At 37.8% G+C, this 24,933-nt stretch overlaps 1 protein-coding gene across 4 annotated transcripts in view; it reads right to left on the reverse strand.

Annotated features, from left to right (window-relative positions):
* LOC106988798 (nuclear RNA export factor 2-like) overlaps positions 1–23,577 on the reverse strand; it is a 33,839-nt gene extending 10,262 nt beyond the window's left edge. Inside the window, exons 1-2 of one of the 4 annotated variants that reach the window (XM_053201468.1) lie at positions 23,470–23,577; positions 22,247–22,344 (exon numbers count right to left, since the gene is read on the reverse strand). In XM_053201468.1, coding sequence (XP_053057443.1) covers positions 22,247–22,316 — 70 coding nt within the window. In that variant the 5' untranslated portion in view covers positions 22,317–22,344; positions 23,470–23,577. Of the gene's footprint in view, positions 1–2,053; positions 2,217–22,246; positions 22,345–23,198; positions 23,422–23,469 lie in introns of those variants that run through there. The other 3 variants (XM_053201467.1, XM_027053828.2, XM_053201469.1) reach the window with 3 other exon arrangements.
* Between the last annotated feature and the right edge of the window lie 1,356 nt (positions 23,578–24,933).

Genomic DNA, 24,933 nt, shown 5'->3' on the forward strand with positions numbered 1-24,933 from the left:
ACAGCCTCCTAAGTTGTCCCTCTCCCTCCAGCTTGCTGTCAACAATACTGAGTTTGAAACATCCAGAGTGAGCTTTCTTTTTGCCCAGCATGAAATGCCTTTCAGCTGAGAAGACAACTCTTTCTAAACTCAGCTCCTCTATAACAAGTATCTGAATGACAACGTGGAATAAGTCAACTACCATTTCCAAGTGTGTAGGGATTCTTTTTTTTTTCTATTATTGATTTCTAATTTAGGTCCATTATAGTCAGATAATGTATTCTGTGTGATTTCAATTCTTATAAAATTTGTGGAGGTTTGTTTGATGGTCTAGGAGATGATCTAGATTGATGAATGTTACATCGACATTGGGGGGGGAAATGCACTCTGCTGTCATTGGGTGGAGTGCTCTATTTATGTCATATAGATCCTGTTAATTTATTATGTTATTCAGATGTCCTATATCCTTGCTGGTTTTGTCTCTAGTAATTTTATACCTTGCTGAGTGGCGGGTGTTGAGGCCTCAACTATAATTATGTATGTGGTTATTTCTTCTTTCAGCTCTGTCAGGCTTTGCTTCATGTACTTTGAGGCTCTGTTGTTTGCTGCATATACTTTTAGGATCATGACTCCCCAGTGGATTGATCCTTTTATCATTATGTAACACCTCTTTCTGTCTCTTATCAATTTTCTTTGCTCTGATGCCTACTTTATTGGATAGCCACAGGTATACTTAGACTATGTTTTGGTGGTATTTCACCCTGTATTCACCCCTAGTTGTATTGATGTTCACCCCTCCCTCCACAAATACTCCCTGCCAACATATATCATTCACCACGTAAATTATAGATTTGGGAGTTTTCTGGCATCTACAGAAATATCAGTCCCAATTCCCTCTCCCACAGTGGATTCATTAAAGGTATTTTATTTGTACCATGTTAAACTCAAACACTGTACCAGCAGATAATAATACTAGTAGTTTGGGTGGGCAGTAGGGGGAGGATTAAGGTAACCAGACTGGTAGAAACCAGCTTCCTTTTGGATTCTAATATTTAAGGCTCTCTTGGTTTGTGTGTTGTACATTTTGTACCTCAATTACTCCATTCTGTCTCAGGGCACGATTATGAGTAAAAATCTGTTCACTGCTGATTGCTCCCTGATGTAGTGATTACGACCAGGCCTCAGATTTACTCCTCTGGGGAGTCATTGCTTTCACTCTGTGGCCTTGCTGTCAAGACAATCCTGCTACTCACAACCTTTGGGACTTTTCCTGTGTGGCACTGGAAGTGGAATTAAACATGGATAGAGCATTTGATCCAGAAATGCCAATGGCTCAGTCCTCAAAACTTGAAAGCAACCTGGAGTGCTCTCTCTCTCACACTCCATATCTAACAGATCAGGAAATTCTTTCACCCCCTCTCTCCAGTACATCCAGAATCTAGTCACTTCTTACCACCACCATTATTACCACCACCCTGGCCAAGACACCAACATCTATCTATCTCCTGGATTATACTGCCTTCCAGGTCCAGGTCACCAGCAGCAGAGCATAAGTCAAATCATTTGACTCCTCGCTCAAAACAATGTAACAATGGTTTGATGTCATCAACATGTTAAAAGACCATGAGTTCATAATGATACTAAACAATAACAACAACAAAGAGGAACCTTATTGATGACACTTGGAGAATGGCAGGAAACCAACTGGTTTTCCTGAAAATCCACCAATTAAAGGAAAAACTTAAATATTAAAAGGAGGAATAAGGGCCTGTGGTCAACGTATGGTGTATGGGGGCATCAGAGTCATTTTTGAGAAGTGACATTACTTCAGAAATAACATCGACAATGGGAAAGTGTAAAAGTGAGCTAGCTAACAGCTACAGCAATCCCCAGACTGACCAGTTAAGTTGGGTGCCTAAACAGGGACAGAGGCCTCCCTCATCAAGGTGATTCATACCAGAGCAATCTCGGGCATAGCCTTGTTTTGGGAATCTCACAGGAGAGTGGGCACGTGATTAAAAAGCCAGAGGGACCACGTGTACACACACGTGTGTGCACGCTCATATCCACTTACTGAAGGTTTTCATCTCAACACGATCCCTGTCTTGCCGTCGCTCTGTGAGAATCAAAGGCAATAACAGGAGTATCACAAATCACCTGGTAGCTCTCACCCAGGCTGCCTGAGTTACCCCTCAAGCTCCACCAAGCACCAACTGATCCTCCCTCCCATGGAGAAATGGTTGCGAGTATCATTTATGACATCATATGTATTCACATGGCTACTTCCTGTGTCAGTTTGGAATTCTGCCTACATCATTGCTAGGCCTCTGAGCACATGGCAATGGCATCCCTGCTATAGTATGTAAAGAACAGGATGAGAAGTAAATCAAAACTTGCCCTGAGGCAGCCAACATTTGCTCAGTGTTGGGCAGACTCATTAGATTTCTTTGACCTCCTCACAGAAACCCCATGATGACTGTATCTACAATTCCTTCTCAGACCACAAATGTTAGGCTCACAGGGGTTAAGTCCATTTCCCAGGATTTCTCAGTCAAGTTAGTGTCAGAACAGAGATTGTATCCTCACATTTTGGTCTGCCTCCTAAGTATTTGGTCGGCATCCTAAGTATTCCTCTAGCTACTATGCTGGTCCTAATTTAATGGTGAACTTTTGGGCCTCAAGGATAGATTTCTTTGAGCAGACAAGGGATGATGTTTTGTGAATAGGATCTAGTAACTCTTGCTTGGGGGTTGGGAGGGGGAGTGTCCAGGTGCCTTGGAACAAGTGGAGATATCTGTCTTGAACTAAATGGACAAATCTTTTTTAGATCACAGTTTTTACAGATTAGAAGTCACTTTGAGCTGTCAGTGTCTGGTATATAATGGGGCTTAATTAGTATTTGTTAAATGAATGTAGACAACAATGTAGATTTGGGATCAAGAAAGACACTTTGGAGAATCCATACATCTCAACCATTTCTACCCACATCTATTTATTCCATAAAAAATGGGCTGCAGAACTGTTTCATAACCTGTTTGTATAACTAACATCTTTTGAACTTTTCTTATGCAGAACCAGTATTTTTTCATTAGTGTACAGTTAGAAATAGAGCTAATTACCCCCCTCTTGATTAATGCTAAAACTACTGATTTTCTTAGGGAGGGTTTTGTAACTGGTGACAGAAATGAGGAGACGTTTCCCTTAAATCCAGCACAGATAGCTTCCTGAGTATGTGGTATGTGTAGTATGATTGTTCTGGACCTACATTCATGTCTGTGTGTGTTAAGCCTTTTGGTACCATTATCGTCCTTGTCTCAGAGAAAACTAAGAATGTGTGTGTGTGTGTGTGTGCGCGCACGTGTACATGGGCATGTGTTAATATTATCTGTTTTAAATTTGCATAATTAGATTACACATACATATATTTCATATCATGTTGGAAAATGCATTGCCACAGAAAACTGGACCCTAATGTACATTTTCTTTTCATGTATTATGCATTATATATGGCCAATTTTTCCTTCTTGTTTTTTTTTAAATCTTGTCATTTTAACATTTGAATTGATTTTCAAATTTAAAGTCTTAGATTTCTGTATACAAGGTATTCCTAATGGTGGAGGCCAAATAACCCAGTGTAGCATGGCTTGGGATTTAGGGTGGTTCCAAGATTTGAGTCCATGTTCTACAGCTTCCTAGAAGAAGCACATAAATATCTTAAATTATAAGAGACAATTTCCTACAGATATTTATACCAATATACTTCTCCACTAATAGTGCAGGAGAGTCTGATTTCCTAGAGTATGCTCAACCATTCAAAAGTCATTCTTACACTTTGACCCAGACATTTCACTTAAACTTTATCATACAAAATATTCTCTGCTGGAATATATGCTTATAATTATATGGCTGTGCTTTACAGGCTCTTTGACACAGAAAAACAATGGGACCAGAGAGTGGTTGATATTGACAGAAGAGGGGGTAGAAATGATTGTCCCTGGAATCAAGGGCAGATGGGAAGTAAGGGACATGGATACCCTACATGCAGAGCAAAAAAGCCAAGGGATGGATGTACGGGCCAGAAAGGTGAGGGTGATCATTGGTAAGAAAATGAAACACAACTGGAAAAAGCCTCTGAGGACCTGAATTCATCCTGGCAATATGCACCTCTCTGGAAACCTTCCTTTCTCTCCATGTATAACTTGTCTGTTACTTCATCTTCAAGCCAAACAGTTCCCACACAGAGAAATAGTTCCCACACAGACAGAGAAAGGAGAGATGGTACAGGGGAACAGCATGCAGTGATGAGTCTCTTGGACAGAAGGCTGGAGCTCAGGGAATGTTGTTCCCAGACACAACACCCATCATTGCCCACTGTACTTTTTGAGTCTTGTCCCAGTGCTCATTTCAGCCCTAACATGGAGTCACACATTACTGGTTTGGGGCATAGGATCTGAGGTCAAATTAATCAAGATTTGAATTGTGGTGCTAAATTCTATGGTCCAGGGAAAGTAACTTTGACTTCATGGTGACTCACCTTATTTTTTTTTCCTCTTACATTCAAAATAGTCACAGTTTTGCCTCATAAGATAATTGTGACAATTGAGTTAATATATGAAAATATATATAAAACACCTGGAGAAATGCCTGTGGCCCAATAAGCATGGTAAGTAAGTTAGCTACTACTATGTCATTACTGAGTACAAAATCTGGTATTTAGTAAAGGATGAATGTGTGTTATTTGCATTTATTGTTATTAGTCTTCTGGGAAATGAGAAAGAAAATGGAAGGGTGTATGGGAAAAGATTGTGGTGCCATCTATTAATGTATTTTACCAAGTAGCAACAGTAAAACGGGATAGCCCTGGTGAGAAATGATCTGACATACTGATTAAGAGAACCAAAGTAAAAAGCTTAGACTCTGAAACAGGCATACAAAAAGTTTTGAAGGGGGATTTACATTCCCAGTTTCTACATTTTTGCTAAAAATGTATTATTATTCGAAAAATGGTTCAGCTTTAAGTGTTAGGCTAAGTAAGTAAGATAGAATACTTCTGGAACCTTATATGACACTATATGAAAGAAAAAATATCAGGATATAAAACTGTATATTACAGAGTGATGTAAGAAACATGGCTGACCAGGAAGCTACAGGTCTTCCTTCTGCCACACAGACATTGAGTTAACAGCAATATACGAACCGGAATACCTTTGTAAGAACTCTGGAGATCAACTGAGAAGATACGGCATTCAGGCCATTATAAAACCAAGAAGGGATTTTTGCTAAAGGGGTAGGAAAATTCATGTTGTTTTGCAGTACTGTTCATGCCCATCTGCCTATGTGACAAACCATGAAACGACTGGGAGAAACTCCCCCTTATTCTCTTTCCTTCATTAGTATGGAAACAAAAGTAGACCATGTATCCAACATTCTGGCTTGTTAGGGGGATGATCCAGGACTAATTTCTGCTTTGTTTAGATTAGAAAACTTACTTGACTTGCATCAGAATTTAGAAAGTGCTGAAAACAGAGGTGAGCAGTAAGTTAGAGGTTCAGTTTCACAGGCAGATGATAGGGAGAGTAAAAGAGATCAGAAAAGTTATGAAAGGTCTTAGAGCTTTCAGCAAGGTTGACTTTAGTGAAGGTCATCCCCTGGATGAAGCCTGTATACAACAACTGGCAGAGATAGTTGTTTTTTCTAATGATCAAGTCTCAGGAAAAATTACAAGGCCTACAAAGAAACAGGGAAACATGGCCCAATTAAAAGAACAAAACTCCAGAAACTGACTCTAAAACAAAAAGCAGATCCATGAGCTGTCTGACAAAGACTTATAAAATAACTGTAAGAAAGATCCTCAATGAACTAACAGTGAAAACAGATAGACAATTTGATGAAACAGGAAAAAAATATCTGAACAAAATGAGATCATCAATAAAGTGATAAAAACTTAAAAAGCAGAAATTCTAAAGCTGAAAAATAGAAGAACAACTGAAAACTTTGTAAGAGGAGTTCAACAGTAGAATTGGTCAGGCAGATGAGATAATTAGTGAATATGAATACAGGTCATTTGAAATCAGTGAGTCAGAATAGCAAGAAGAAAAAAGAATAAAGAAAAGTAAGGAGAACACATGGGACTTATGATACATTATAAAGAAGAGCAATATGTGTAGGAGGGGAATCCAAGAAAGAAAAGAAAGGGACAGAGATCTCACTTGCAAAAATAATGGCCCCAAACTTCTCAAATCTGAGGAGAGAAAGGGACATGAAGATTCAAGAAGCTGAAGAAACTCAAATTAGGATGAATTCAAAAAGAATTACACTAAGATATATTATCAAATTGTCTAAAGTCAAAGACAATGAGAGAATCTTGTAAGCATCAAGAGAAAAGCAGTTCATCATGTGCAAGTGAACTTTTTATAATATTATCAGTTGATTTGTCAGCCAAAACTTTGTAAGCTAGAAGGGAATGAGATGATACATTATAAGTACTGAGGTAAATAAGAAAGGAATTGTCAACCAAGAATACTGTACCTGGAAAAATTGTCCTTCACAAGTGAAGGAGAAATTAAGACTTTCCAGATAAATGAAAGCTGAGGGAGTTCATTATCACTAGAATTGCTGTATAAGAAATGCTAAAAGGAGTCCAATTTAAAATGAAAAAAATAGTAGAAAGAAAATAGTAAGCTGTATGAAAATAATATGTTCTGCAGTAAAGTTTAATACATGCACAAATATAGTAACCTGTACTATTGTAACTTTGGTGCATTTCATGACAATAAGAATTTACATGACAAAAATATTTTTAAAAACCTACAAATCTATGTTAATTAATATAGAATATATAAAGATATGATGTGCAATCTCAATAGCATAAAGTAGGGAAGGTGGAGGTGTAAAGCAGTAAAATTTTTGTATGTAATTGAAGTTAAACTGTTACCAACTCAAAACAAATGCTATAACTTTAAGATGTCTTATGTAATTACAATGATAACCACAAGGAAAATACCTACAGAATATACACAAAAGCAAATGAGAAGGTAATCAAAGAATATCACTACAAAACATCAATTAAATACAGAGGAAGACAGTGAGAAATGAAAGTAGGGACAAAAAAGCTACAAGGCATACAGAAAACAATGAAGAAAATGGCAGTAGTAAGCCCTTCCCCATCAGTTATCACTTTAAATTTAAATGTATTTATTTCCCCAATCATAAGACACAGATAGGCTGAATGGATTGAAAAAAACATGATCCAACTATATGGTGTCTACAAGAGACTCACTTTGGATCTAAGGACATACATAAGTTGAAAGCAAAAGGATGGAAAAAGATATTCCATGAAAATGGTAACAAAAAGAGGGCAGCAATGACTATTCTAATACCAGAAAAAATATACATTAAGTCAAAAACTGTCAGAAGAGACAAGGAAAACATTATGTAATAATAAAAGGATTAATTCACCAAGAAACTATAACAGTTATAAATACTAAACTACAGACTCTCTAAATACATGAAGCAAACTGATAGAATTGAAGAGGGAAATAGCAACACAATAGTAGGAAACCTTACTACCTACCTTTCAATGATGGATACAACAGTCAGAGAAAAGATCAATAAGGAAATAGAGGACTTGAGCAACAGTATAGATTAATTGGGCCAAACGTATACAAAATGCTCCCCCAACAGCATACGTTCTTCACAAGTGCACATGGAACATTCTCCAGGATAGACTGCATGTAAGGCCATAAAATAAGTCTTAGCAAATTCAAGAAGACTGAAATAATACAAAGCATCTCTTTCAGACACAATGGAATGAAACTAGAGATCAATAGTATGAAAAGAACTGGAAAATACATGATTGTATTGAAATTAACACATTCATAAATAACCAATGGATCAAATAAGAAGTCACAAAGGAAATTAGAAAGTACTTTGAGACAAATTAAAATGAAAATACAACATTTCAAAGCTTATGGGATGCAGCATGAGCAGTGCTAAAAGGAAAGTTTATAGCTTTAAATGTGTACATTAAAAAGATGAATGATCCCAAATCAACAACATACTTTTATAGTTCAAGAAATTAGAAAAAGGGTAAGCTGAACCCAAAACTAGCAGAAAAAAGTAAATAAATAAAAGCAAGTAATAATGAAATAGAGAAAACAAAAACAATAGAGGGAGGAGGAGTTAAGATGGTGGAGATGTAGGGGGACCCTAGACTTGCCTCCTTCCTCAAACAAAGCTGTATTGAGGTCAGATTACTTGAAACACCCAGGAAATTGATCTATGGAGTGGCAGAAGGATCTCCACAGTGGGAGGGAGACAGCTTGGCAAGTGTGAGGTATGTGGATGTAAATTGGGGGAGAGGAAAACAGTGTTGCTGTGGAGTGGAGGGAACCCTTTCTGTAGAGGGACAAAAGGGAGAGAAGAAGGGAGGTGTTGAGATAGTGCTGCATCGAGTTAGCATAACAGGAAAACCTCCTGGGACCACGAAATGGGGAGCAAGAAGTACTGAAGTACTGAGGGTCCCAGTTCTTTTTTGCAAACAGCATCTGGAGCTCAATGAGGTTTGGGAAGCATGTGACTTTCTCCAGAGCAGAGCTGTGGTGCATGCCCCTGGAGAGCAGGGAGCTGGCTCTGGAGTGCACAGCATGGTGTAGAGATCTCCAGGTGGACTTGGAAAGAACAGTCCCCTTCCCAGAGTACTTTTTGGAAGGGGGTTTATTGCCTTCTCAAGGACAAAAGAGCCTGCAGGTGCCAAAGGCCTTCCATCAGAAGGGTGGCGAGGCTCTACTCCAGGGGAACGGGAACAGATCTATGCCATGCCGAGTCCTTTAAGACTTTGGATTTTGAATCCAGGCTGAGTGCCAAAGTAAAAGAACAGGAGAGTTGTGGCGCAGGGCAAACTAACTGTCCTTGCCATTCTGTGAGGACTGCCTGAACAGCAGGGGTTGAGATCCCCAGTCAGGGGAGAGATTGGGGTGGCACCATTTTCCCCCCAATACCAGCACAGTGGGACTTCAGAGAGCAACACAGCAGCCTCTAATGTAGGCGGAACCCACTTACACCAAACCTTGCTCCTCCATGCCTGGCAACTGCTTATTTACTGGTGCAAGACTGACTGAGCCAATGCAGCTAGCCTCTCCTCTAGACCAGCACAGCCAGCACCTCCCAGGCACCAACAGACAACTCTTTTTTTTCTTTTTATCCTCCTTTTTTTTTTCTTTTGGAATCAGGTGCATAGTTCCTTTTCTTTCCTTTTCTTTTTTCTTTTCTTTTCTTTTCTTTTCTTTTCTTTTCTTTTCTTTTCTTCTTTTCCTTGTCATTTACTTTTCTTTGTCATTTACTTTTCTCTTGTTTTTGGACCAGGCTTTTTTTATTGTTTTCTTTTTCTTTCTTTTCTGCTTTTTTTTTTTTTTTTTTTGCTTTTTGTTGCCTTTTTTTTCCTTTGGAATCAGCCTTATAGTTTTTTGATTATCTTTTTTTTTGTTCCCTTTATTTTTCTCTTTTTATGGAATCAGGCTTCCTGACTCCTTTTTTTCCAGGTTTAAATCAACAAATAAATCAAAGCACACCTAGTTATTTAACTAGCCAAATAATCCACCACTGGAAGCAAGGAGCAGCTCTGCAGAGAACTGACTCATGGTAAAGAGCAACCAAAATGCAACAGCAGAGGGCACACAGCATAAAAAAGAAACACTTCCTGAAATGCCAGGCCCTGGAGAACATATGACCATTTTTTAATATAGTTGTGCATTCAGGTACGGGAAACATAACAAGTTTTTAAAATATGAAAAGACGGAAACTTAGCCAAAATGACAAGACAGGAATTATCCCCAAAAGAAAGGTCAAGAAGAATTCACAGCCAGGGACTTGCTCAAAACAGATATAAGAAATATATCTGAACAAGAATTTAGAACAGCAGTCATAAGACTACTAGCTAGGCTTGAAAAAAAGCATAGAAGACACCAGAGAAACCCTTGCTGCAGAGATCAAAGACCTAAGAACTAGTCAGCATGAATTAAAAAATGATATAAGTGAGATGCAAAATAAACTGGATACAGTGACAGTGAGGATTGCAGAAGCAGAGGAGAGAATAGGTGAAATAGAATATAAAATTATGGAAAATAATGAAGGTGAAATAAGAGAGAAAAGAAATTACAAGAGCATGAGGGGAGACTTAGAGAACTAACTGATTCCATGAAATGAAACAATATCCATATCATAGCAGTATCAGAAGAGGAAGAGTGAGAAAAAGGGGCAGAAGGTTTATTTAAAGAAATTATAGCTCAGAACTTCCCTAGTCTGGGGAGGGACACAGGCCTCCAAGTACAAGAGGTACAGAGATCTCCCTTTAAAATCAACAAATAAAGGTCAACACCACAACATACAATAGTGACACTTGCAAAATACAAAGATAAAGAGAATTCTGAAAGCAGCTATGGAGAGAATGTTCTAAGTCTACAAGAGTAGACACATAAGGTTAGCCACAGACCTGTCCACTGAAACTTGGCAGGCCAGAAAGGAGTGGTAGAAAATATTCAACATGCTGAATGGGAAATATATGCAGCCAAGAATTCTTTATCCAGCAAAGTTGCCATTCAGAATAGAAGTAGAGATAAAGAGTTTCCCAGACAAACAAAAACTATAGGAGTTTGTGACCACTAAACCAGCCCTGCAAGAAATTCTAAGGGGGACTCTCTGAGTGGGGAAAAAAAGAAGACCAAAGCAACAAAGACTACAAAATATCAGAGAACATCATCAGAAATGCCAACTAGAGATAACACAATGGCACTAAATTCCTATATTTTAATAATAACTCTGAATGTAAATGGACTAAATGCTCCAATAAAAAGATATAGGGTAGGGGCACCTGGGTGGTTCAGTTGGTTGAGCGTCTGACTTTGGCTCAGGTCATAATCTCACAGTTTGTGGGTTTGAGCTCTGTGTCGGGCTCTGTGCTGACAGCTTGGAGCCTGGAACCTGCTTCGGATTCTGTCTCCCTCTCTCTGCCTCTTCCTTGCTCAATGCTCTCTGTCTCTCAGGGAATAAATAAACATTAAAAAAAAAGATATAGGGTATCAGAATGGATAAGAAAACAAGACCCATCTATCTGCTGCCTACAAGAGACTCATTTTAGACCTAATGATACCTGCAGATTGCAAGAGAGGGGATGGAGAACTGGAGGTCAAAAGAAAGCCAGAGTAGGAGATGCACCAACATGACAGAGAAGTCGTCCCTCAAACACAGCAGTGTTAAGGCCAGAGGACTTTGAATTCCAAGAGTCTGGCTGCAGAGTGACAGAGATGTCTCCAGGGACCCACGGGGACAACCTGGCAGGCTATAGGTGTTTGCAAATTGGGAGAGATAAAACGGGCTGCATAGGCATGGAGGGGAGGGATCCCCTTCTGTGAAGAGACAAAGGGAAGAGAAAGGGTGTGGAAGTGTAGGACTGTATTTGGACAAGAGAAAAACCACGGAGAGGGGATCAGAAAAAAAACGGAGAAAGATCCAATCTCTAACTGCAGGGCTTTCTTCAGACTGGGGACAGCTGTTCTGTGTGAGCACCTGGGGAGGAGGGGAGCCAGTCCTCTCCCCAGTTACTAGTCCAGAGGCACAGTCCGCAGTGGGAGAAAGCAATCCCCTCCCTTGAGTGCTGTGGGAAGAAGGTATGCAGGTTCAAAGGACAAAGGACCCTACCTGCGCCCTCTAGCCAGAGGCCATTTATCGGCTGGGCTAGCAGCACTCCCTTGGAACCGCATGTGTGCAGAGCGGAACCTGTTAAGACATCTGGGTTTGAATCCCAGATGAACTCCAGGGAGGTACCAGAGACTGTGGGTGGGGAAAAAAAAGAGCCCCGTAGACTGTGGGTGGGGAAAAAAAAGAGCCCCGGAGACTGTGGGTGGGGAAAAAAAAGAGCCCGCTCTCGCCCCTGAGGAGAGACTGGATTGTTGCCATTTTTCTCCCAATCACCAACAAGGTGGGGCTTCAGGGAAAGGAAAACATGTCCATAGTGGAGGCAGGACCTGCCTACACCAAACCGCACCCCTCCACACCTGGTAAATGTGTATCTACATGAATGAGATTGATGCTGACCATCCAGACAACCCCTCCTCCAGGTCACTGCTACCACGGGTTCCAAGGCACCCAGCGGTTTTGCATTTTCTGATTTAATTCTTGGGCAATTCTTATTTTATATACAATACATATTAATATTAATATTAATATATATAAGTATATATTAATATTAATATATAAGTATATATTAATATTAATATATAAGTATATATTAATATTAATATATATAAGTATATATTAATATATATCTTCCTTTTCTCCTTCTTATTTCTTCCCTTCTCTAGTCGGGTCATTCCGGCTGTTGGTTTGTTTCAGCAGACATATTTAATCTTTTCTCTTTATACCTGTTCTCTATCTCCTTCTTTATTTTCCTCTCTCTCTCTGGATTAAGCTGTATAGTTTCTCTGCCTGATCATTTTTCTTTTCTTTTCTTTTTCCTTCCTCTGTCATTTCTCTCTTTGTATGGGATATGGTCTTTTCCACCACTGCCTCCACCTTTTTTCTTTTGTAAGAAAATATTTTTTCCAAGGATACTTCAATGAACAAATCAAAGAGGACCTGGTGGAGGGTCCAAAACATCACTACGAGTAGGGAGATAAAGCAATCAGAGTCACAACAACAGACAGCATGCAACACACTCCAAAACACAGCTCCTGAAGGGCCAGGCCCTGGACAGCATATGATCTCTCCTTAATACAGTAGTGCTCACAGGTGCAGGACACATAACAAGCTTTTAAAACACATAAGGGACAGAAAACTAGCCAAGATGATGAAATGGAAAAATTCTCCTCAAAAGAAATTCCAGGAAGAAATGACAGCTAAGGAATTTCTCAAAACAGATATAAACAATATATTTGATCAAAATTTAGAATAATAGTCATAAGATTAATCACTGGGCTTGATAAAAAGCATAGAGTAGAGCAGAGAATCTATTGCTGCAGATATCAAGGAACTAAACAATAGTTATGATGAATTAAGAAATTCCGTAAATGAGGTACAAAATAAACTAGAAGTGGTGACAGTGACGATTGAAGAAGCAGAGGGGAAATTAAGTGAAATAGAAGATAAAATTATGGAAAAAGATGGAGCTGAGAAAAAGAGAGATAAAAAAATTCCAGACCACGAGGGAAGAATTAGAGAACTTAGTGGTTCAATGAAACATAATAATATCCATCTCATAGGAGTTCCAGAAGAAGAGAAAGAAAGCAGCAAATTATAGCTAAGAACTTCCCCAATCTGGGTAAGGAAACAGACAAGGAAATCCAGGAGGCACAGAGAACTCCCTTCAGATGTAACAGGAATCAATCTTCAGCATGACATATCATAATGAAACTGGCAAAATACAAAGATAAAGAGAGAATTCTGAAAGCAGCTAGGGACAAATGGGACTTAACCTACAAGGGTAGACACATAAGGGTTGTAGCAGACCTATCTACTGAAACTTGGCAAGCCAGAAGGAAGTGGCAAGAAATATTCAATGTGCTGAATAGGAAAAATATGCAGCCAAGAATCCTTTATCCAGCAAGGTTGTTATTCAGAATAGAAGGAGAGATAAAAGTTTTCTCAGACAAATAAAAACTGAAGGAGTTCATCACCACTAAACCAGCCCTAAAAGAGATCCTAAGGGTGTATCTGTGAGTGGAATGTTGCAAAGACTACAAAGGAGCAGAGACATCACCACAAGCATGAAACGTACAGATAACACAATACCACTAAATCCATATCTTTCAATAATAACGCTGAGTGTAAATGTACTAAATGCTCCAATCAAAAGATATAGGGTATCAGAATGGATAAAAACCAAGATCCATCTATTTATTTGCTGCCTACAAGACACCCATTTTAGACCTGAGGACACCTTCAGATTGAAAGTTAGGGTATGCTACTGGAAGTCAAAAGAAAGCTGGAATAGCCATAGTTTTATCAGACAAACTAGATTTTAAACTAAATGTTGTAACAAGAGATGAAGAAGGGTATTATATCATAATTAACAGGGTCTATCCATCAAGAAGAGCTAACAATTATAAATGTTTATGCATCCAATTTGAAAGCACCCAAATATATAAAATAATTAATCACAAACATAAGCAATAGTATTGATAAGAATACGGCAATTGCAGGTGACTTTAATATTCCACTTACAACAATGGACAGATCATCTAAGCAGAAAATAAATAAAGAAACAATGGCCCTGAATGATACACTGGACCAGATGGACTTGACAGATATATTCAGAACTTTTCATCCTAAAGCAGAAGAATACACATTCTTCTCGAGTGCACATGGAACATTCTCCAAGATAGATCACATACTGAGTCACAAAACAGCCCTCAATAAATATAAAAGAATTGAAATCATACCATGCACATTTTCAGATCACAACGGTATGAAACTTGAAATCAACCACAAGAAAAAATCTGGAAAGCCCTCAAATACATGCAGGTTAAAGAACATCCTACTGAAGAATGAAGGGATTAACCAGAAAATTAAAGGAGAAATTAAAAAATGCATGGAAGCAAATGAAAATGAAAACATGACAGTCCAAACCCTTTAGGATGTTGCAAAGGCAGTCCTAAGAGGAAAGTACATTGCAATTCAGACCTATCTCAAGAAGCAAGAAAGGTCCCAAATACAAAATCTAACCTTACCCCTAAAGGAGCTAGAAAAGGACCAGCAAATAAAGCCCAAATCCAGCAAAAGAAGGGAAATAATAAAGATTATGGCAGAAATAAACAATACCAGAACAAAATTAAAAACCCCAGTAGAACAGATTAATGAACCTAAAAGCTGGTCTTTTGAAAAAACAAACAAAATTGATAAACCCAAAAAAACAAATAATCCAGTGAAGAAATGGGCAGAAGAAATGAACATTCTTCCAAAGAAGACATCCAGATGGCTTAACAGACACATGAAAAGATGCTCAAAATCACTCATCATCAAGGAAATACAAATCAAAAACACAATGACATACCACCTCATATCTGTCAGAATGGCTAAAATTAACAACTCAGGAAACAACAGATGTTGGTGGATGCAGAGAAAGGGGAACACTTTTGCACTGTTGGTGGGAATACAGACTGGTGCAGCCACTGTGGAAAACAGTATGGAGGTTCCTCAAAAAATTAAAAATAGAGCTACCTTACAATCCAGCAATTGCTCGACTAGGTATTTATCTAAAGGATACAAAAATGCTGACTCATAGGAGCACATGCACCCCAATGTTTATAGCAGCATTATCAACAATAAATAGGAAACTATGGAAAGAGTCCAAATGTCCATCAACTGATGACATGGATGTCATGGATGTCTGTGGAGATTATATGTATATATAATCACACACAATGGAATACTACTTGATGAAAAAGAACAAATATTGCCATTTGCAACAATGTGGATGGAAAACCATAATTATTATGCTAAGTGAAGTAAATCAGTCAGAGAAAGACAAATATATGTTTTCATTCATATGTGGAATTTAAGAAACAGAATAGATGAACATAGAGGAAGGGAAAGAAAAATAAGATAAAAACAGAGGGGGAGGCAAACCATAAGAGACTCTTAAATACAGAGAACAAACTGAAGGTTGCTGGATGGGAGGCAGGTGGGGGGGATAGGCTAATGAGTGATGGGCATTAAGGAGGACACCTGTTGGGATGAGCACTGGGTGTGATACATAAGAGATGAATCACTGGGTTCTACTCCTGAAGCAAAGACTACATTGTAGGTTAACTAACTTTAATTTAAATTTAAAAAAGCCCCACAATGAGATATTTGTATATACCTATTAAAATGGTGATAATAAAAAGTACCATGTGCTCAGAAATTCCAGAGCAACCAGAACTCTCCTACACTGTTCGTGAAATGCAAAATGGTACAGTCACCCTGGAAAACAGTTTAGCAGTTTCCTAGGAAGTTACACATACGCTTACCATATGACACAGCAATCCCACTCCTGAGTGTTTACCTCAGAGAGAAAAAAACTTAGGTACAAATTAAAAGGAGCTACTCATAATCACTAAAACATAAATGTCCTCCAATGAGCAAATAGATAAACTATGGTTACTTTATAGAATACATGATAAGTGGGGGAAAAAACTATTGATACATGTAACAATTTGTATAAATCTCAAAGGCATTTTGCTAAGTGAAAGAAGCCAGTCTCAAAAGGTTAAATGCTATATAATTCCATTTAAATAACATTCTCAAAGAAAATTATAATGATAAAGAATCAGTAGTTGCCAGGCATTGGGGTTTGGGACGGCATGACTATAGACTTACAGCATGAGGGAGGTTTTTGGAGTGACAGAATTGTTTTGTATCCAGTGGAGATGGTTATAAAATCTACACATGGGTTAAAATTTGTAGAACTGTACACCAAAAAATAAACTCAATGTATTATTCTTTTAAATAATAAAAGAAAAGAAAAAAATTGATAACTTCTTGCCATACTTCTCAAAAAGAAAAGAAAGAACCCAAATAGATAAAGTTACAAATGAAAGAGGGGAGATCACAACCAACACTACAGAAATACAATTATAAGAGAATACTATGAAGAATTATATGCCAACAAACTGGACAATGTGGAAGAAATGGACAGAGTCCTAGAAACTCACACACTACCAAAACTCAAACAGGAAGAAATAGAAAATTTGAACACGTCCATAACCACCAAAGAAATTGAATCAGTAATCAAAAATCTCCCAACAAACAAGAGTCCTGGGCCAGATGGCTTCCCAGGGGAATTCCACGAGACATTTAAAGGAGACTAAATACCTATTGTTCTCAAACTGTTCCAAAAAATAGAAATGGAAGGAAAGCTTCCAAACTCATTCTATGAAGCCAGCATTACCTTGATTCTCAAACCAAAGACCCCACTAAAAAGGAGAATTATAGGCCAATATCCCTGATCAACATGGCAACAAAAATTCTCAACAAGATACTAGCAAATTGAATTCAACAGTACATTAAAAGAATTATTCACCATGATCCTTTCTTGAGAAAAACAATAGAAAAAAATCAATGAAACTAAGTTGTTTTTTGAAAAGATAAAATTGACAAACCTTTAGATAAGACTCACTAAAAACATAAAGATTCCAATAACTAAAAAAAAGGAAAGGTGGACATTACAACTGATACTACAGAAATGAAAATAATTATAACAATATACTATGAACAATTGCATGCCAGTGAATTGGAAAGCTTAGAAGAAATGTATCCCTAGAAAAACACAAAATACCAAGACTGAATCATAACGATCATCTATATCTATATGTATATCTGTATCTATATCTATATACACAATGGAATACTAAGTGGTGATCAAAAAGAATGAAATCTTGCTATTTGCAGCAATATGGATGGAAATAGAGTGTATTATGCTAAGTGAAATAATCAGCCAGCCAAAGACAAATATAATATGGTTTCACTCATTTGTGGAATTTAAGAAACAAGAGATGAACATAGGGGAAAGGAAGGAAAAATAAGATAAAAACAGAGGGGGAAGCAAACCATAATAGACTCTTAAATACAGAGAACAAACAAGCAGTTTGCTTGGGAGGTGGGTGGAAGGATGGGCTAAATGGTGATGGGCACTAGGGACACACTTGAGATGAGCACTGGATGTTGGAGGAAATGATGGATCACTGGGTTCTACTCCTGGGACCAGTACTACACTGTATGTTAACTTGAATTTAAATTAAAAAAAGAAAATCTGAACAGATCAATAATGACCAAAGAGAGTGATTCAATTATCAAAAAATTCCCAATAAGGTAAAGCCCAGGACCAGAGGCCTTCACTAGAGAATTCTCTCAAATATTTAAAGAATGAATGCCAAATGAAACTTTTCAAAAATATTGATGAAGGAACACTTCTAAGTGTACTCTGTAAGACCAGCATTACCCTTATAATAAAGCCAGACTGACACTATAAGAAAACTATAGACCAATAACCCCTGGTGAATACTGGTGCAAAATCTTCAAAAAAATATGAACAAACCAAATTCAACAGCACATTAAAAGGTTTATACATTGGGGTCCCTGGGTGGCTCAGTCGGTTGGGCGTCCGACTTCGGCTCAGGTCATGATCTCACAGCTCGTGGGTGGGTGCGAGCCCCGCATCAGGCTCTGTGCTGACATCTTGGAGCCTGGAGACTGCTTCGGATTCTGTGTCTCCCTCCCTCTCTCCTCCTCCCCTGCTCACACTCTGTGTCTCTCTTTCTCTCTCAAAAATAAATAAACATTTAAAAAAGGTTTTAAAAAGTAAAAAAAAAAAACACATTTGACAAACTAGGAATAGAAGGAAACATCATTAATCAGCAGAGGGATGTAAATAAAAAACACAGTGAAATATCACCCATACCCATTAGGATGGCTACAAAAAAACACACACATAAAGTGTTAGCAAAGTATGTGAAGAAATAGGAACCCTTATGCACTATTGGTGGGAGTGCAAAAACAGTACAGCCTCTATGGAAAATAGTATGGAGATTCCTCAAAAAATTAAAAATAGAACTACAATATGACTCAGCAATCCCAATTCTGGGTGTATATATTCACAGAATTGAAAGCAGAGTCTCAAAGAGATATTTGCACACCCATGTTCATAGCATTATTCAGAAAAAGCCAAGAAATAGATGGTAAACTGTTCATTGATGGATCAATAGGTAAACAAATTCTGCTGTAAACAAATTCTGCTGTATACATACAGTAGAATATTATTCAGACTTAAAAAGGAAGGAAATCCTGTCACATGCTACAAGATGGATGAAACTTGACAACATTATGCTAAATTAAATAAGCTGGTCACAATAAGACAAATACTGTAGGATTCCACTCTTATGAGACATCTAGTCAAATTCATAGACATGGATAGTAGAATGGTAGTTACCAGGGGCTGGGGGAAGAGGGCAAAGAGTTTCAGTTTTGCAAGATAAAAAAGTTCTGGAGATCGGTTTCACAACAATGTGAGTACACTTAACAGTACTGAACTATACACTTAGAAATGGTTATGATGGTAAATTTTATGTTATGTGTTTTTTTACCAAAATTTAAAAAATGTACATCATATTACTCAGAAGTAAATATTAGTGGAAATTTATATTCTGATTTATAAATAAAAACTAAAGAAGTCAAGGTATAAGAACATAAGAATGTCAACTGCGTTTATAAATGGGTGGTTGGAATGTGGAATATTTATACTTTCATGTCCACGCTATACTTGTACATAAGGCTGGGTTTGGGTTTTGTCAGGTGCTTGGGGAGAAGCACTACTCCTGTTGACTCATTACACAGCACAATAGAAACAATTTATTATTTATAATCAGATCCCCCTTCCTTCTCTGTGATTAACAAGCTGCAACACTTTGGATGATTCACCCAATTTATCCTGATCCCAAACTACTTATATGTAAAAGTCAGCGATTAGAGTTAGCCACCACCTTGATCAAGATATAAAGCATATTCCACACTTTAAGAGGTTCCCAATTAGTCTCTTCATCTCTTAGCTCCATGTAAACCTTGACCTGCATTCTGTCACTATATATTAGTTTTGCCTGCTCTAGAATCTCATATAAATGGAATCATACATCCTGTATGCCTTTGTCTCTGGCTTCTTCAAGTCAGCATAATGTTTTTGAGATTCACCCATGTTTTTGTCTTTTTAATTGCTGAGTAATATCCCATTGTATGTACCTGTTTACCTTTGATATTGTTTTAAAGAGATATCAGGAAGAAGTCAAAGTATTTATATTAAATTAGCAATTTTTCTTGATCAGTTTTCTATTATTTTATAATGATATAATTTCTTTCTTTACCACTCCTTTATCTCTCTAAAAATATTATCTTCAGGTCCTGTTCAGCCTTTTCTATTTTTTTATTCCCTTAGTGAAAATAATTTAATTTACTGAATTTGTTCTGTCTCTTCCACCTTTACCTTGGATTGTGACTGTCTCCTGCAAAGAAAGCTTCACTGCCATTCTTCATTGTGCTTGTGGGTGCTTGGCTTTCACCTATACCTTGTTCTGGCCTTGCCACTGGTTTAGCTTCCTTCCTGACCCACCACTGGTGATCCCTGATTTCCCACTGTATTTTCCCATTTCCTTTCTTTTTTTAAAAAAGAGATTCTTCTCTTTTTCTTACATGGGAATTTTTACTTCATATCTCCAGCATAACTATGTATTTATTACTGTTTCCATGATATATGTATTTATTAATGTAACATTATTGTTCCAAAACCACAAATATATATTTTCAAATTAAATATTTTTAAATACTTGCACTCTCATCATTTAAATCATTCAGATAGTTCTGAACCTTGTTCACATGCTAAAGCCACTAGGGGAGATTGAAAAAACTTACTAGCACCAGGCTACACCTATAACACTTAAAGCAGAATTGGAATCAGACTAGGCAACTACATTTTTAAAACTCTCCACATGACTGCAGTGTGCAACCAAGATTGAAAACCACTGTGTTAAAGTATCAGTTTTTTGGTTTAGGCTTGCCAGAAGATCCTAAGAATGACTTCCATCTCATTTGCTGATCTTTCACTCAGTGATGTTTTGGAGACCTAGTGGTTCCATTAACATAGAGCAGGGAATTGGCAAACAGGTCCATGGACCAAACCTATCCTGTTGCCTGTTTCTGTGGGCCCTGTAAGCTAATAATGGCTTTTACATATTTCAGTGGTTGAAAAATCAGTTCCCACAACTAAGCCACACCATAAACAAATGGATTCCTGAGAAAAAAACCCTACAATCTTCCTGGGCTTAGCCAAAGGCACTTCCAACCACTTACCAGTTACTGTGCACTAGCTTTAAGAACACTTGCTCTAAGCCAGAGTTCAAGAAACTTTTCCTGGAAAGGATCAGTTCATAAATATTGAGGCTCTGCAGACTTTTCACTCTTTGATGGAGCTAGTCAAATCTGTTGCTGTTGGCCAAAAGCTGTGTTCTAATATAATTTTATGTATGCCATGGACATGTAGAATTTCAAATAATTTTCACATGTAATAAAATATTATTTTAAATTGAAGAAATAGAAAATAATAATATAAAGAGTATTCTTTTTTAAACTTCTTTAACGTTTTATCTTATTTTTTTGAGAGACAGAGAGAGACAGAGGACAAGCAGGGAGGGGCAGACAAAGAGGGAGACACAGAATCCAAAGCAGGCTCTAGGCTCTGAGTTGTCAGCACAGAGCCCGCCACAGGGCTCAAATCCATGAATGGGAGATCATGACCTGAGCCAAAGTCAGACACACAACTGACTGAGCCACCCAGGCATCCCTAAAGAGTATTCTTTTTTAATAGAAAGCAGATTCTTGACAAAAATGCACGAAAAGGCAAAATTACTATTCAATCCTAATTAGCTATAGAAATGCAAAAAATTAGAAATAATAGCAAACCAAATCCAGCAATGGCTAAAACACATAATACAACATTATAAAGTTGTGTTTATCCCAAGCTTGCAATGTCAGATTAACATTAGGAGATCCATAATATAATCCAACACATTAATAAGATAAAGGAGCAGGAAAAGGATAATCATCACAAAGATTTCAGGAAAAAAGGCATACCATAAAATCCAATAACCAATCAAGATTAAGCAACAACAATTCTCAGCTAGCCAGGAATAGAGAGATATTTCTTTAAACAGATAAAAGGTTTTTTTTAAACTAGAACAAACACCATACATGATAGTGAAACATTAAAAGCATTCCATATTAAATCAAGAGGCAAAGAACACTCATATAATCAGTTCTGTTCAACATCTTACTGAGTATCCTAGGCAGTGAGTGAGTGCAGTAACCAAAATAAATACATACACACATGTATACATAAATTATTAAATGTGTAATAGTGAAGAAACAAAACCATCTTCATAAAAGACTGAAGAGAATCTACAGAAAATTATAATAGAGATTAACCATGTTATTGGATGTAATACTAATATACACAAAAGAATTATAACAAACAGAAAATAATATTTCATTGTGAATATATCATTTACAATAGCAAAAAGATTTGGTTCTGTAAAATATAGTATGAATTGGCTCACTTTGCAACCCTTCCACTTGTAAACTCCATGATGTTCTGTTATAGCAGCCTGAATGGGCTAACACTACCTCTCTCTTTGATATTCAAATTGCATATTAGCATAGTTATCCTAAAAATATGACAATATAAAAATCTTTTTACCTTCATTTCTGTATGTCTCACATTTTTTTAATGGAAGAACACATTTTTGTTGTTGCTGTCTTTCAGACATAGTGTTTTGTAGATCAAACTTGGAAGTGCTGAAATGAGAGAAAAAATAAAGTGGATATACTATAATAAAAATATTACACGTGAAGATATTCTTTAACCATCTATCAAACCATACTTAAAAACACCATAAATGTAAACGCAATCCTTTATTTGCTGAATTCAACTCATTAACTAACACCTACATTGTCTTTATGAAATGTCTCACCTGTAATTTTACTTAATATGCTTTTCTAAAATAAATTGCTGTTTCCACATGAAGGAAACGAGGGAGGGAGAGGGTTTTCAAGGAGTCTAACAAGCAATGGATAGAAAATCAGGAGGAATATCAGAAGTTAATAGTGTCTGGTTAGATTAGTTTAAGCCATTTAGAAAGTCCTAGCACAAAAATATATGTGCCCAATATGTACTTTGAAAAACTGCTGAACTACAAAATAATATAAGAAATATATTTTAAAACTTCATATAGTGGCTACTTTCACACTTAAAAATATTTTTTATTATACTTGATCTTTCACACTTTTATTCAAAAAATGTCCAATTCTTAAAAGAAGTCTCCTTCCCTATTTTCTAGAGAATCAAGTAACAGAAATTAAAATCAGATTTGGAATTGTCTATACAAATTAGCATCTAGGAGGTCTCCAGGGTCCTTGATAACAATATGGTCAGATGATGGCAGATGAATCCATTACACTGCACACACAGTTAATATGCAGGGCGATAATCAAGAGTATGGCTTTGGTGTGGGGGTGGGGAAGAGGAACGTGAAGGAGGTCCCACCGCGTTTCTAGAGACTAGCCATTGAGAGCAGTCCATGAACCCCTGCCGCATCCTTTCGTTTCAATTCTCCGAGTAAACATCTAGTACTTGCTGCTGCCCCACCTACCCGAGTACTTTTTGCCACGGCACGGTATACAAGTTGGTGAAAACACTGGGATCTGAACCAGAGTCTCCCGAAAAGTTTCCCATTTGTCAGGGTGCAAACCACAATTTTAAAAGACTTCTGCGTGTATAGGTCTGACTTCTCAGAAAGCTAAGTTGAATAACACTTCAGGAGATTCTCCACACACTTAAAAGCACAGACAGACACTCGCACACGACCGTAGGGGGATCACATGACTGCAGGATCCCTGTAACCCACAGCTGTTGGGGTCTACCTGACTTCCAGGGCCTTGACTGGAAGGGTCCGTTTGGCGGAAAAATCTAAGCTACCTCAGGTTCAGGAGCCCTCGATTTTCCCGTGACTGAGAACGCTGAGCCTCACGTGACCATTGGATATAAGTGACCAACAGTGATTGGATAGCTGCAGTGTTCACGTGACTGCAAGGGTTTGCCTGTCATGTGATGGTAGGAGCAACATGGCTGCTGACTCATAGATCTGAAGAGTTTGGCAGTCCATGAACTTGTGTGATAGAGACAACTAAACCTGACATGTGACCATAGCATTCCATACGACCATCGGAACAGGATACCCACATGACTTCCAGATCTTAGGCTTCCACATGCCATTAGCTACTCAGGGTCACATGACAGTAAGAATACACGTGATGGGCAGGATTTAGGAGTCCATGATGCTGTAGTGACTTGAAGAGCTGAATCTACCACATGATCATAGTGGCAACTGGTCCAGAGAGACCAGGTAAACTCAGGGTTTAGAAGCCCATGGTATTGACATTACCAGTAGGTTTGGGCTTGCCACATAATTGTAGTGTCCACATGATGACAACATTCACGTGACCACAGCCTCAGGAACCCATGATGATCACTGCTTTGTGACAGTTGGGCACAATGACAGTAAGCGTCTCCCAATCTGCATGTTTCAGGAGAACATGCTCTTCATGAGACCTGGAGATCTGATTGCCCACATTCTTCGGCTCCCTAGTGATGGTGGTGATGACAAGTGACCTTCCTCAGCACACAAGCTTGGGCTTTTACCTGCCTCATCCTTCTTTAATATGCCAATTCTATGTTATTTTTCTAATATATGAAATTTAACACATAAGTTAATACATAACAATGAAATAGGTCCTCCACAAAGCCATAACAATTGTCATATTGTACAGATTACTTCAAAAGCGTAAGGAGTGGTTACAGGTAAGCATTGGTGACAATTTTATTCAAGTGTAAAGGAAATGAGAGCAAACCAAATAGGTGAGTTTTAGCTGTGAATTTGATAAAAAGGCATAATAATTACTATATGTCAAGGACTTAAATGTTAACTCATTTAATAGTGGTAATTCTATGGAGTAGGTACTATATTATTCCAGTTTTCATTGATGAGGAAGTTGAAGCACAAATGTGTTAAATCACTTGCTTAAGAAATCAGAATTTAGGGGCACCTAGCTGGCTCAGTCAGTTAAGCATCCGATTTCGGCTCAGGTCATGCTCTCCCAATTCATGAGTTCAAGCCCCATGTCAGGCTTTGTGATGATAGCTCAGAGCCTGGAGCCTGCTTCAGATATTGTGTCTCCCCCTCTCTCTCTGTCCCTTCCCTGTTGGTGTGTGCTCTCTCTCTTTAAAAAATAAATAAACATTAAAAAAATCAGAATTTATATGTGTCAAGACAGGGATTGCTCCCAGGAACTCTCCATCCAGAGTTTGTATTCTGATCACCCACCAGA

Source organism: Acinonyx jubatus, chromosome X (assembly GCF_027475565.1).
Source record: "Acinonyx jubatus isolate Ajub_Pintada_27869175 chromosome X, VMU_Ajub_asm_v1.0, whole genome shotgun sequence".
NCBI classification, from domain to species: domain Eukaryota; kingdom Metazoa; phylum Chordata; class Mammalia; order Carnivora; family Felidae; genus Acinonyx; species Acinonyx jubatus.